This window comes from Myotis lucifugus, unplaced genomic scaffold (assembly GCF_000147115.1).
Source record: "Myotis lucifugus unplaced genomic scaffold, Myoluc2.0 scaffold_35, whole genome shotgun sequence".
In the NCBI taxonomy this organism is placed as follows: domain Eukaryota; kingdom Metazoa; phylum Chordata; class Mammalia; order Chiroptera; family Vespertilionidae; genus Myotis; species Myotis lucifugus.
In genome coordinates, this window is record NW_005871083.1 from 1,954,068 (window position 1) to 1,967,002 (window position 12,935).

At 39.6% G+C, this 12,935-nt stretch overlaps 1 protein-coding gene across 3 annotated transcripts; it reads left to right on the forward strand.

Moving 5' to 3' along the window:
• The first annotated feature begins 3,053 nt into the window (after nucleotides 1-3,053).
• On the forward strand, nucleotides 3,054-12,544 carry HSDL1 (hydroxysteroid dehydrogenase like 1). 3 transcript variants are annotated; one of them, XM_023752573.1, is made up of 4 exons: nucleotides 3,054-3,278; nucleotides 3,940-4,385; nucleotides 4,602-4,829; nucleotides 10,610-12,544. In XM_023752573.1, the coding sequence occupies exons 1-4, from the start codon at nucleotides 3,059-3,061 to the stop codon at nucleotides 10,706-10,708; spliced, it is 993 nt and encodes a 330-aa protein (XP_023608341.1). In that variant the 5' UTR covers nucleotides 3,054-3,058; the 3' UTR covers nucleotides 10,709-12,544. The 3 variants fall into 3 exon arrangements, with proteins under 3 accessions (XP_023608341.1, XP_023608342.1, XP_023608343.1); XM_023752574.1 differs by lacking the exon at nucleotides 10,610-12,544 and adding an exon at nucleotides 9,169-9,439; XM_023752575.1 differs by lacking the exon at nucleotides 10,610-12,544 and adding an exon at nucleotides 8,203-8,354.
• The last annotated feature ends 391 nt before the right edge of the window (nucleotides 12,545-12,935 follow it).

Here is a 12,935-nt window from a genome sequence, read left to right on the forward strand (position 1 = left end):
CATTGTTACAAATTGAACATAATTAAAGCATAGTGATTAATCACAAAAACAATATGTAATTATATATGTGTTTTTCGATGGTCTTAGGTGACCCTTTTGGGGGTCACAACCCACAGGTTGAGAACCGCTGCAAGCTACTGAGCAGGTTTGTCCCATTTGATGAATGTTCCTTAAGAAACACGGTGCGGGAGCTGGTTGCCATTTCAGCTGAGCCTTTCACCAGACAGACGCTTTTGGCTTTCCTTATTCTTAGATGAGGAAATATTTTTCTGTATACACACACACGGATTCATGGCATAAGAATTTTTGCATTTTCTTAATTTTAAAAATCGTTGATATTAGTTTTATATAGTTTTCCCAGCTGAGCTATGAGGGCAAAAGAAAGGAATTGTTTTGTGTTAGTTTTTGTTCGCAGATTGGTCTTAAGAAGAGACTGAGCCTTAAGAAGGCCCAGAACTGGAGGAGGAGGTAAGAGGAAAATCGGAGTTGTTAATGAGTAGAGCATAAAAATTGGGAAACTTCTTTGTAGTCAGGCATCTTTCAAATTCTTGAAAAAATAAATTGTATTTTGGGGGAAGAAATTCAGTTTCCCATTAGTATGAGGTCATTGCATGACGTGTATCAGACCTTCTCCTTTTTAGTTAGAACCTTGTTATATACCCTTTGTACAATTACCTTTCCCACACGTATTGCTTTGGTTGTAACCCATTAGATCTTGATATGTGGTATTTAATTTTTCACTGGAAACATTGTTTTAACATCTTAGATATATGCCCACCTGTTATTTAGAAGAAAAGATTTAATATTCCAAGCATATAGCTTTTTGTCATAGTTTTATTATTTCTAATTTTATTACATTTTGTTTGAAAAGTACTAGTGCGTACAAGTGATTATTTTTTTGCATTTAATTTTTGCAATTCATGGCCTAGTATTTGATTAGTTTTGACAAATAAATCTCTTTATTTGATAAGAGATTATATCCTTATTGTGGGGCATTTAAGAACCCCCCTGCTTATCTATTTCTTCAGTTTTCTGTCATATTTCCTTTGTATATTCTATTGGTTTGTAATTTGGACTAGAAATGTTAATATTCAACATGTGTTCTAAGGTATATTCAATAATTTTAAACTATTTTATGTGCCTTTTAATCACAATACAGTGTCATCCTATATAATAAAAGCCTGATATGCTAAGTGTCTGGTCGTCTGGTCAGCCATTCAGCCAATCAAAGCGTAATATGCTAATGATATGCTAAGGCTGCTCAACCGCTTGCTGTGACGTGCACTGACCACCAGGGGGCAGATGCTCCGACCGGTAGGTTAGCTTGCTGCTGGGGTCCGGCCAGTCGGGGACTGAGCGAGATGGGCCAGACATGCCCTAGAGCCCTGGCTGACCAACCTCCCGCATCCCTCCCCGGCCCCTATCATGCACCGGTGGGGTCCCTTGTCCTGGCCTGCGCCCTCTTGCAATCCGGCTGAGGGACCCCCCCCCCCCCCCACCAAGTGCATGAATTTCGTGCACTGGGCCTCTAGTTCTTATATAAACACATTCTATTTGTGGTTATTTTCTCCTGCTTAGTTGAGAACTTGGGTTGAGCTCACATTGTAATAAAAAGGGAGGGAATTCACTCATTCTTTCTTATACTTATGGCAAGTTATGCTGCTATTTTTGGGTATTTTCTTAGTTTCAGGATTTGCATTTTCTATTTCAATGGGATTTCTATAAAAGAGATTAAACTCAGATTAAACTGGCTTAAAATCAGTTTTCTTTTATATAATACTAGAGGCCCGATAGAGGAAATTTGTGCAAGAGTAGTCTTTTGCAGCCGCAGTGGCTACCTCGATCCTTCCCTTGCAGCTGGGGCAGCTGCCTGGATCCCTTGGCTGCAGCCCTGGCTTCGCCCGGAAGGTTGTCCGGAAGGTTGTCCAGACGGCTGTTTGGTCGATTTGCATATTATGCTTTTTATTATTATAGATATATTAATATATCTTGTATTCGTATATGCTGTATTCTTATATTTGTGTATATCTGAGTTCCCTGTAATTTCATTGTAGTCTATTCTAGTCTGTTTGATATTTTGTCCCTCATTGACAGTGCAGTTGGATCAGTGGCTCCCCAGGTCGAGTATAGGATGAAGTTCATCAACCTTGGTCATGCCTGCTTTTGTCTACCTCTGCAGGTTGTCTCTAATTGCAGGCATATGTACACCAGTTCATACGGCATTTAAAACTGTTTTGTTAAATGTCTGTCTCTTCTCCTTGCTACAATTATTTAACTCATCTTTGAGTCCTTAGCATCTGTCACAGTACATGGAATATAGTAGGTGTGCTATAAATGTTTGCTATGTGGATACTTATAAGAGTTATATTGGACTTCTCTTTCCTCAAACATAAAGGGTCAAAGATAATGGTATACAAATTAACCTGGTAAGATGGAGGAGTGCTTACCCCATTCTCATTTGAGAAAACCACTTCTTTAAGTTTGGGGAGTATTTCTTTTCAAATATACATTTTTGGATATTATTTATGTAAAAGCTTAGTTTGCCTCACCTGGATTGTAAACTTTTTGCAGCCAAGGCCATGTCTTAATTTTACTTCTATTTCTTCTTCTTCGTGTCTATGTGGGCAGTAGGCTCTCTGCACCTGCTGATTATGAATAAAGCAAAGAAATAAATGTCCTTCTCATCTGTTATATGAATTAAAGTCTGGGCATGTCATCATACTGAGCTTGAAGCTCTTTTAGGGCACAGAGCATATTGTGTTTATCTCTGTATCCACAACATGTAGCACAGTGCCTGCATTTTAGTAGGAATTTGGTAACTCTTAGTAGCTGTGTTGACTAATCTCCTTGGAAGAGAAGAAGTTTATAAACTATAAATGTTAATGAGATCATAACTTGCCTGGATCCATGGGCAACATGGATTTGAACTATGACTGTTATTGGAGTGCAAAATTACTCAGTTCTGATGTCCTCAGCCCTTTTTCTTCACTCAGACTGTGCATGTTCCTTTAACTTACTAAGCACAGAACTCCTCTGTTTCCCTTCCCTGCAGGCTGCCATGGCTGCCGTTGACAGCTTCTACCTCTTGTATAGGGAAATCGCCAGGTCGTGTAATTGCTACGTGGAAGCGCTAGCCTTGGTGGGAGCCTGGTATACAGCCAGAAAAAGCATCACCGTCATCTGTGACTTTTACAGCCTGATCAGGCTGCACTTTGTCCCTCGCCTGGTGAGCAGAGCAGATCTGATCAAGCAATACGGAAGATGGGCAGTCGTGAGCGGTAAGAAATGGGATTTCAATCCTTGTCTAATCTGAAATCTCCTGTTTGTGTTTTTAGTTGGGTATATTATTCAAGGAGTTACTAAATTTTATGGGAACTTGCTGATTAAAAAAAAACTTATTATTTTTTATTACGTTCACATTTTCTTACTGCCATCACCTTGGAAGAATCTTCCTTTGATTTTTGTCTTTATTCTGCTCTCTCTTATTCCCAGTATTGCTCCAGCCCCACCGTCCTACTCCTTGCTTTCCTTTTTGCTCTTTGTTTTGAAATTGTCCTTACAAACTGTCACCACGTTCAGAAAAGCTTTCCTAGTTTTAAATATTGTAATTTATCATTTCTCTTGTTTTAACTATCATTGTAATTTGTCATTTCCTGGCACTTATTCAAGCCAGATATATGTTTGAAAACAGTTTCCTACTGTGTCTCATCAACTTGGTGAATGTAAAATAACTTTTCATCTACCTGTCAGGGTGTCTGGGAGAGTGTTTGATACATAATATGTATTTTCATATTATGACATTGTTCTTGACTAATCAGTATTAGAACTTGCTTTACTTCTAGTGTGATTCTTTCTCTGATTAAGCAGAAATGCTAAATGGGATATTTTAAAGATCTCACCATGAAATGAGTGTGCTCACTGTTCCTGGTTGTATTATAGGTGCAACAGATGGGATTGGAAGAGCCTACGCAGAAGAGTTAGCAAGCCGTGGTCTCAATATTATCCTGATTAGTCGGAACCAAGAGAAGTTGCAGATGGTTGCTAAAGACATCGCTGACACCTACAAAGTGGAGACCGATATTATAGTGGCAGATTTCAGCAACGGCCGTGAGATCTACGAACCGATTCGAGAAGCCTTGAAAGACAAAGACATTGGCATCTTGGTAAATAATGTGGGCGTGTTTTATCCCTACCCTCAGTATTTTACTCAGGTCTCCGAGGACAAACTCTGGGACATCATAAATGTAAACATTGCTGCGGCTAGTTTGATGGTCCACATAGTGTTACCGGGGATGGTGGAGAGAAAGAAAGGCGCTGTTGTCACTATCTCTTCTGGCTCCTGCTGCAAACCAACTCCCCAGCTGGCTGCCTTTTCTGCTTCAAAGGTAATGTATTCCTGATTGGAAATGAGATCTCAATGCAATAGGACATTTATTACAATGGTTTGGCCCAATCTGTTGAGCTCTTTGTCAGCAACTCATGTTTGCTAATGCTATATTTTTTTTTTCCCTGAAATGATTATAAGCAAGCCTCATTTTCTCCTGAATTTTCTTCCAAGTCTCAAAAAATTAAAAGTCTTTCCCTCTGCTCCTTTTTAACAGGCTTATTTAGACCACTTCAGCAGAGCATTACAATATGAATATGCTTCTAAAGGAATCTTTGTGCAGAGTCTAATCCCATTCTGCGTGGCTACCCACATGACTGCCCCTGGCAGTTTTCTGCACAAGTGCCCGTGGTTGGTGCCTTCACCAAAAGTATATGCACATCATGCCGTTTCTACCCTGGGCATTTCGAAAAGGACCACAGGATATTGGTCCCATTCTATCCAGGTAACAGTATGCTTTCACTTTTGTAATTAGGTTAATGCAATCCTAAACCTTCCTAAATGATACATGGGAATCTGACTGAAGCCTCCGGCTGAAAGATGAGAATTGCTAATTCTGATTCTTAAACCTGACACTTTTTTTCTACCTCAGCAAAAAAAGTAAGGGTTTATTTTTAGGAAGTGGCCCATGCCTGAAGACAGGTGACCTAATGCTCAAAGATCTGGCTCCAAACCTGATACTGTTAATGGTTCTGGTTAAGTCACTAGATTTTCTTTTGTGGGATTATTTAGAGCATTCAAAAGTTTAACCTACTTGACATCTAAGAGATGAAAGGTGCTCCTTTAATATAAGTAGATGGTAGCCATATAAAATACTAAGAATTTAGATGAGAATTTAAAAATGCAAACATTCTAGTAATGCTTGAGTGGGTACCTCTAAGTCAACAATATGATCAAAAGACATAAAGTCACAAAGGTCTATTTCATGTAACACAGTTGTCACATCTCAGTAATCTCAGTATATTCTTGGACTCATTTGTTTAAGAAGCGTAGAATTTTTTATTTTTTAGTTTGTTCTTCAGGCATGACAAAGACTTGGGTCTTTAGTGTTTTAAAGAATAACTTTGTTAAATATTTGAAAATTTGATTCTAAGTATTAGAGTACTCATAATGATTTATTATAATAGACACCTGTCTCTTTATCTGGCATAATAAGTAGTGTACCCTCGTTTAGAATTCTTTTTTCTTTAATATGTAGAATTTTCTTAACTTACCAGCAGATATTTGGGGAACTCTGTAATAAAGATTATCAAATTTACCAATACCAAATAAATAGATAAGTAAATCAAGAGTGAATTTTTACTTTTCTCAAAAGTTTTGGCTATAAGTTTTTTTTTAAATAAGAAGCAATTTTATTTAAGTGGTTATTTCCAGGTCCTTAATTACTGGAGAAAAGCAGAGAAACCTAAAATAATTTTCCAAGCTACTGACCATGAAGTTTCCTAAGAAATGAAGATACAATAAAGATGATGTTTAGATGCAGTAGATATTTTGACTGCATTTATAAAACACTAGCATTTTAATTGCAATTATACTTTATTCACATTGATGGGCTTTTCTGGAGAATGTAGATTTTTTTTTCTGTCAAGAAATCCTATTAAGCTAATTTAATTCCTAAAATAGTTTTCTATAGAAAACTGTTAGAATTTTCCAATTTTTTCTATTTTCATTTTTATTTTACTCAAATTATTTTCAACATTATTAATTTTTTTTTCAGTTTTACAACAAATATTTGATTCATTAGTAGCTGTTTTGTCCATAGCAGTTTTCTCTGGTAGCTTTTGCTGTCGTGACTTTTTCTTTTCATTTTTTCTCTTAAAATATATTTTTATTGATTTCAGAGAGGAAGGGAGAGGAGAGAGAGACATCAGTGACGTGAGAGAATCATTGATCGGGTGCCTCCTGCACACCCCCTACTGGGGATCGAGTCAGCAACCTGGGCATGTGACCTTGACCAGAATCGAAACCGGGACCCTTCAGTCCTCAGGTTGATGCTCTGTCCACTGAGCCAAACCGGCTAGAACGTGACTTTGCTTTTATAATTATTTTCTCTGACTCCATTTTTCTCAGATTGCAAAGATCTAAATTTTGTCAAGGTTTCAATTTCTGTCTTTAGCTTATAAAAAATTTACTGTGTGAAGTTTGATATGCTAAACATACCGTGAAAAGTTTTGTTTTGTGCTGTTTATTCCAGTTAGTCTTATATGTTATTAACTAAATAAGAATGATGGGCTGACCGTATTTCTTGACAAGATAGGCGATAGATTGAACATGAGGGGTTGAAGGAAAGGAAGAAACACATTCTCAGGTTTTTGGTTCCAGAACCTCAGTGGTGCCACTTACTCAGGTAGCATGAGAGGAAGAGGTCAGGCTTTGGAGAAACAATATGAGTTTTACACATGCTGGATTTGGAAGGTCTGAGAAATAGTTAAGAGAAGTGGAGTCGGCAGCTGCATAGGTGGGAGCTCAGGTGAGAGGTTTGTACGGAGGTATAGGCTTACTGGTCATCAGCGTTTAGCTGGATGATACGCTGTGGGGTTGGTGATATTATCCAAGGAGAGTGTGTAGAGGAGAAAAGATGGCCTGGTCAGAGACTCAAGGAACTCCAACATTCCAGGGAAGGTGGACTGAGAAGGGCAGCCAGCAAGGTCAGTAGGAGAGGAGGAGAGTGGAATATGGATGTGAGGGTTAGAGATAGTTTTCAGGTGGAAGGCATAGTCATCAGTGTCACATGGTGCCATCTGGCCCATAGCATAAGGACCAACATATGTCTGTTGGGTTTAGAATCTTGGAAATCCTCGATGAAAGCAGTTTTGGAGGCATTTTAGGGAGCAGCTGCATTACAGTGGGTAGGTGACTATAGAGAAGATGGGGATATGGAGACAGTGTGCTCAAGATTATAAGGCTGTAGCCTGGCTGGTGTGGCTCAGTGGTTGATCGTCAGCCTATGAACCAAGAGGTCACTGGATCAGTTCCCAGTCAGAGCACATGCCCAGGTTGTGGGCTTGATCCCCAGTAGGGGGCGAATCAATGATTCTCATTATTGATATTTCTATCTCTCTACCCCTCTCTCTTTTTCTCTCTCCAAAATCAATAAACATATATTTTTTTTGGGGGGGGGATATAAGGCTCTACAGACAGTGGATTGGGTCCAAAGGAAGGAATTCTGTTTGCTATTTAATCTATGCAAATCAGCAGTGACTTGACTGTAATTTAATGCTGGAGGAATGGGGTAAGTGGAGAAGAAAGAGCTTAGAGATCGGAGAAAGGAGTTGATTCCTGGAAGTGGGGGAATAAGGCTGAAAGCACAAGTAGAGGGGAAGTGATGTGAACTTTGGAAACAACTAGAAAGTGAAGAAGGAGAGAGGAGAGGGTGGGAGTCCACTTAGAAGTTGAGAAACCCGGTCTGATGGCTCCTGTGAGGTGAGGGTGAGGTGGAGGGAGTGCGAGGCTGAGAGAGTGAGGTTTGAAATAATAATTGTGAAGAAAGGGGAGTGAGGTGCCTGGGGACCCATCAGTGGATGGCTGAGCAGAGAGGAGGCCTGAATGATGGTGGGCCTGAGACTCGATGGTGCCTTCAGCTATGCGGCTTTTCTCTAGCAGCACTCAGCGCATTCATATGCATCTATTACCCGCCTTGAAGCCACTTCAAAGAGGGCATCAAAAGTAATTTCACAGAGAACATTTCTGAGTTTGTGTGAACAGAGGTTATGTTTGACAGGCTTGCACAGAGGTTAGGGAGCAGGTTTTCTCACCCCTGACCCCTGCCTCAGCCTTCCTTACACATGTCTTCATTTCCTTACATGCCTGTGAAACAGCATTTCTGAACAGGAGCAGTTAGAACTGACTCACAACCATGACATCTTTGCTTTCTCTCATATAATGCAGCAATTGCATCTTATGTGTATTATGCTAGTTGTCTTAATAAAGATTTGCAAGCAAAAACTAAAAAAAAATGATTTGGACTTTTAAAAAAGCCAGAAAGGAGTCAAAATGTATTTGTTTTCATAGTTAACTAGTTATTAATGTTGATTTGGGAGCATTTCTTATTTCCAGAAATGGCATTAGGCAGTATTCAATTGTCAGCTTTGGAACACATAGTAAGCCGGACAGAAAAAGGAGGGCCTTTCCTTTATAGCTTTCTGTTTGTGATCCTTGACATAAAGGCCAGAAACATGCTGGTATGTGTGTGGCTGAAAAAACAATTCATTTAACCACTTGAGCAGTGAGTTTCTTGCCTGTGAACATGGAGACTGTATTCCCGGTGCCAGGAAAGCTCCGGGGGAAGGGGAGTAGAGTGGGAGAATCAGCTCTCCAACTGGCTCATGGTCCTTTCTGAATGTCTACCTACTTTGGAGGTATTTGTTCACACATACGCTGTGTGTTGCTGTTGGGAAGAGAACACATGGCATGGAGGGGAGTGGTGGAGCTCAGTGGAAATGAGAAGCCCCTTGGGCTGCATATTGAGATGTGGGTGAGGGTCCGGGAGCCAGGCTGACAACTGTGGCAGAGGAGGACCAGCTCCACTCTTAGGCCTGGACACTGGTCAGGAGTCCTGAGCATGCCCAAAGCTGTACAGAACCCGAGATCCACCCCTCCTCTCTCTGGTAGACACACTCACACTCGCACCCCCCTCTTCACTGTGGCCCCCCTCTGCAGTTTGGAGTGCCAGAGACTTGGCATTCTTTCCTGTGACCGTTGTTCTCGAAATAGGCGACGAGTCAGCCCCTTTAGTCTGTCTGTCAGTACCCAGGGGATGAAATTCTCCCCTTCTCTTCTATTAGCTCTCTCCACCAAGCTCTTTCCACCTGCTTCCCAGGAAGCTAAAAACCTCATTGGGATGAGCTAGACAAGATGAGCCAGTGACATCTCCAAGTGCAGCACCTAAGGAAACTGTCAAAAACACCTTGATGCTGGTCCCCCTACTATAGACAGTGGTCATGGATGGACATTGAAAACAGGCAGGTTTTTAGATGCTGATTCTTTCTCCATTGAATAAAGATTGGAAAAAAATGTACTTTGAAGGGGGATCCAGTTATCTAGTCTGTCTCAGGTGTTTATGTGTTTGCGACACTACTTACTGGGTCCTCCTCTGGGACCAAAAGCTGACTTCTTTCATCTCCTTGGATTCAGAATCTTTTGCTTTAGGACAGCAGCTCCAAGGAGGAATATCCAAGTATTTCCCCCCCGCCCCCCCACGAAATCCTAGCTGTTTAAAGAGACCTTAGTCCTTCCCCCAGAAAGTTACCCATGGCTCCAGGCCAAATACTGGGCTCCTGTCTCTGAGGTGGTTTGGAGCTTCTGTGGAATCTGCTGTGAGCAGCTGTGGTTCCCGACTGTCTTCCTGCAGTTCACCATACTGGGACCCCCTCCTTATTTGGTGTGGTTCCCTGGAGCTGCAGAGTAACCTAGACTAGAATTTCAGCACTTGCTGGGGGTCTGCCCATTTCCCTTTCTTAACATGCAAAGTGTTAGAACTTTCACGCAGTATAACGTCTATACTGACAAATGTGCCACTATAGTGCAGGGTGTCTCCACCTCAGCACTATTGGCATTTGGGGTTGGATAATTGTTGTGGAGCTGTCCTATGTGTTATAGGATGTTCAGCCCATCCTTGACGTCTGCCCACTGGATGCCGTAGCACCACCACTCCAGTTGTGACCAGTAATCTTATAACCCTGGGGAAGGGGGAGCAAAATGGGCCTGGTTGAGAACCTGGTAGCAGAACAACATCATCTGGACTCCCTGGATCCCCAAGCCATCCTCATCACATCTCAAGACAGTGTACTAGGGTCCTAGTGTTTTTTATTCAGTTTTCTTATTTAACTTGGCTCCATTCTGCCTCTCAAACCTGTTTGCTCACATAGCACTAACGTTTATCTATTACAGCTGCCTTTCCTTCTGGAAAGAGTTTATAATTCTTAAGCCAATTAACACACTATTCTTATCAAGTAATGATGGAATCCTATTATTGCATGTAGGTGTGTCCCCCCTCATTAGAGAAAGGGGATGGATGGGTGGTGATCATGTTTCTATTCCTATAGGTCTAACATATGGTCTTATGCTAAGGAGGTGCTAAGTACAGTAGCACCTAAAGTCTTTTTCCTTTTTAGTATTTAAAGTGATCAGTGATATTTGTTGGATTAAATAAGATGCTGATCTGTACATTTCAGTGTCAGTGGCTTTGGGTTCTAATCTTTTAACCTTTTTCTCTTCCATTTTTAGTTTCTTTTTGCACAGTACATGCCTGAATGGCTCTGGGTGTGGGGAGCAAATATTCTCAATCGTTCTTTACGTAAGGAGGCCTTATCCTGCAAACCCTGAAACTGGATGATGGTTTGGGACGCTTTGCCAAGTCATGGGAACCTACAGTATTCTGACATTTGGAAGAACACATTTAATTTATCTTCTGTATTTTCTTTTATTACTGATGACTTAGCATATTGTTGGCTCATCATTTGCAAAGCAAACATAATACTTGTAGAGAATGTTGTGGAAAAACTCAAGGGCCAAATGGATGGCACAGAGTAAATAATGACTGAGGCACAAGAACTGATTGAGGAAACTTAAATTTCAATGCTTTTTTCCCCTAAATTGTTCAAAAGTTGTGTGGTTTATGTTGTTCTAGGAGCTACAGCAATCTGGTACTGAAATATAACATGACTTGTGACCTCTTAAAATTTCAGATGGTTTTTTTAAGGGAAATTATGTCAGTAGGTGAATTATAGTATTGGTTTTCAAATGTTCATCAGGAAAGACTATTTAAAAGTGTTATTTTATAAGATGGCTGGTATGATTAGCAGTAGAAATCTGTGTGTGTTAATATTGCGTAGCTCTAGTTGTCTATCTGTATATGAAAATGCTGCTTTTTAACTGATATTTCATTAGAGAACCATATGTTTATGGATGTGTGTATCTGGGTAACTTTATGGGTAAGTTACTAAAAATTTTTGTTTTTGTTAAGCTGGTTTAATGTGGAACCTTACAGGGTATTAAAGTTCTAGATTATTTCTCTTTATACTAAACAATCTTACCCAATTTTGTGCTATTGGCTTGCCAAGTATAATATTACTTACACCATCTGTTTTTTTAACTTACCATGGAATTAATTCATTCCTAGATTTGGACGTGTAATGACTGACTGTCAGTAATCTGTTGATTTATAATTATTGTGGATAAGTAGTGATTTCTTAGCCTATGACCCATTTTATAACTAAAATTTAGCCCTATAGAGCTTGTTATATCTGGTTTTCATACACTTTTCTATGTAATATTATTTAATTCCAGTAGCATTATTGGTGTAAACATCAAGTATTTATGAAGTTAGTAGTTAAAATATGGACAAATGTGTGTGATACGTATTGTATCTGTTGAAATAAGTTAGAAGCTCATTCTTGGTTCCTGTAATTACTTTATTCATTATAGTGAATAGTTTTATTGGTGTGAAGATAATTATGCATAGCCCCCCACAATATGGGTTAGCATTGAAAGCTACTGTGAAATGTTTTTGGTTCAGGTCCTATAAAGCCAAACATTTTGAGGACCACATACGTAGTGCTTGAAGTTGTAAATCACTGTATGGATATGACAGTGTGTGCAAAGTAAAAATTTGGAGTTTAATATTGGGACACTGATGCAGAAGCTAGTAAATTTTTGAAATCAGGACTTTTATGGAATTGTTTTCTGAGATGATGTTCCATTATGAGTAGGTCTAAGCATGCTTTCATGTTATGCTCACAGTTTTGCCAGCGACACCGCTTCAGTATTTTCAGATGTGACTTTGACTCAGTTCAGAAGCTCTTCCACTTATAGATCATGCCTTCATCACATAAGAGGAAGACATTCAGATGTGAAAACATACACACTAATGGCACTACATAACACTGAAGGTATTGATGGAGTTAGTTTAGAGCCTTTATTTGGTTACATTTGACATTTTCCCTCACCCAACAATTATGGTCATTAAGACTAGAAAAAATTTGATGTCCTGCCACATTGACCTGAACTTTGACATGTAATAAGCAGCAGCAATGTAATGTAAAAAGTACCATATTTATACCTGTGTTATGTGGTACAGCAACGTCTTATATTTATAGATTAGGTATTGAATCATTGTTACATGATGAGAATAAATAAACCATGTCAGTGATGTTTTAAAAATTCTTTACTTGGCAGGACGTATGTAAATAAGCTTATTGGTGCAAAGTTAGTGAAAGATCAAAACCAAGAATCTTCCTTAGGTTTTATGTTTCATAAAATACTTTTTCCCAGAGCTCATTTTAGAGTAATAATTGGACCACTGTAGATAGGGTTTCTTTTTTTTTCTTCTTTTTTTTAAAAAATATTTTTATTTATTTCAGAGAGGAAGGGAGAGGGGGAGAGAGATAAAAACATCAATGATGAGAGAGAATCATTGATCGGCTGCCTCCTGCACCCCACACTTGGGATTGAGCCCAAAACCCAGGCATGTGTCCCGACCAGGAATTGAATCATGACCTCCTGGTTCCTAGGTCAGCACTCTACCACTGAGCCATACTGGCCAGACCTAGAT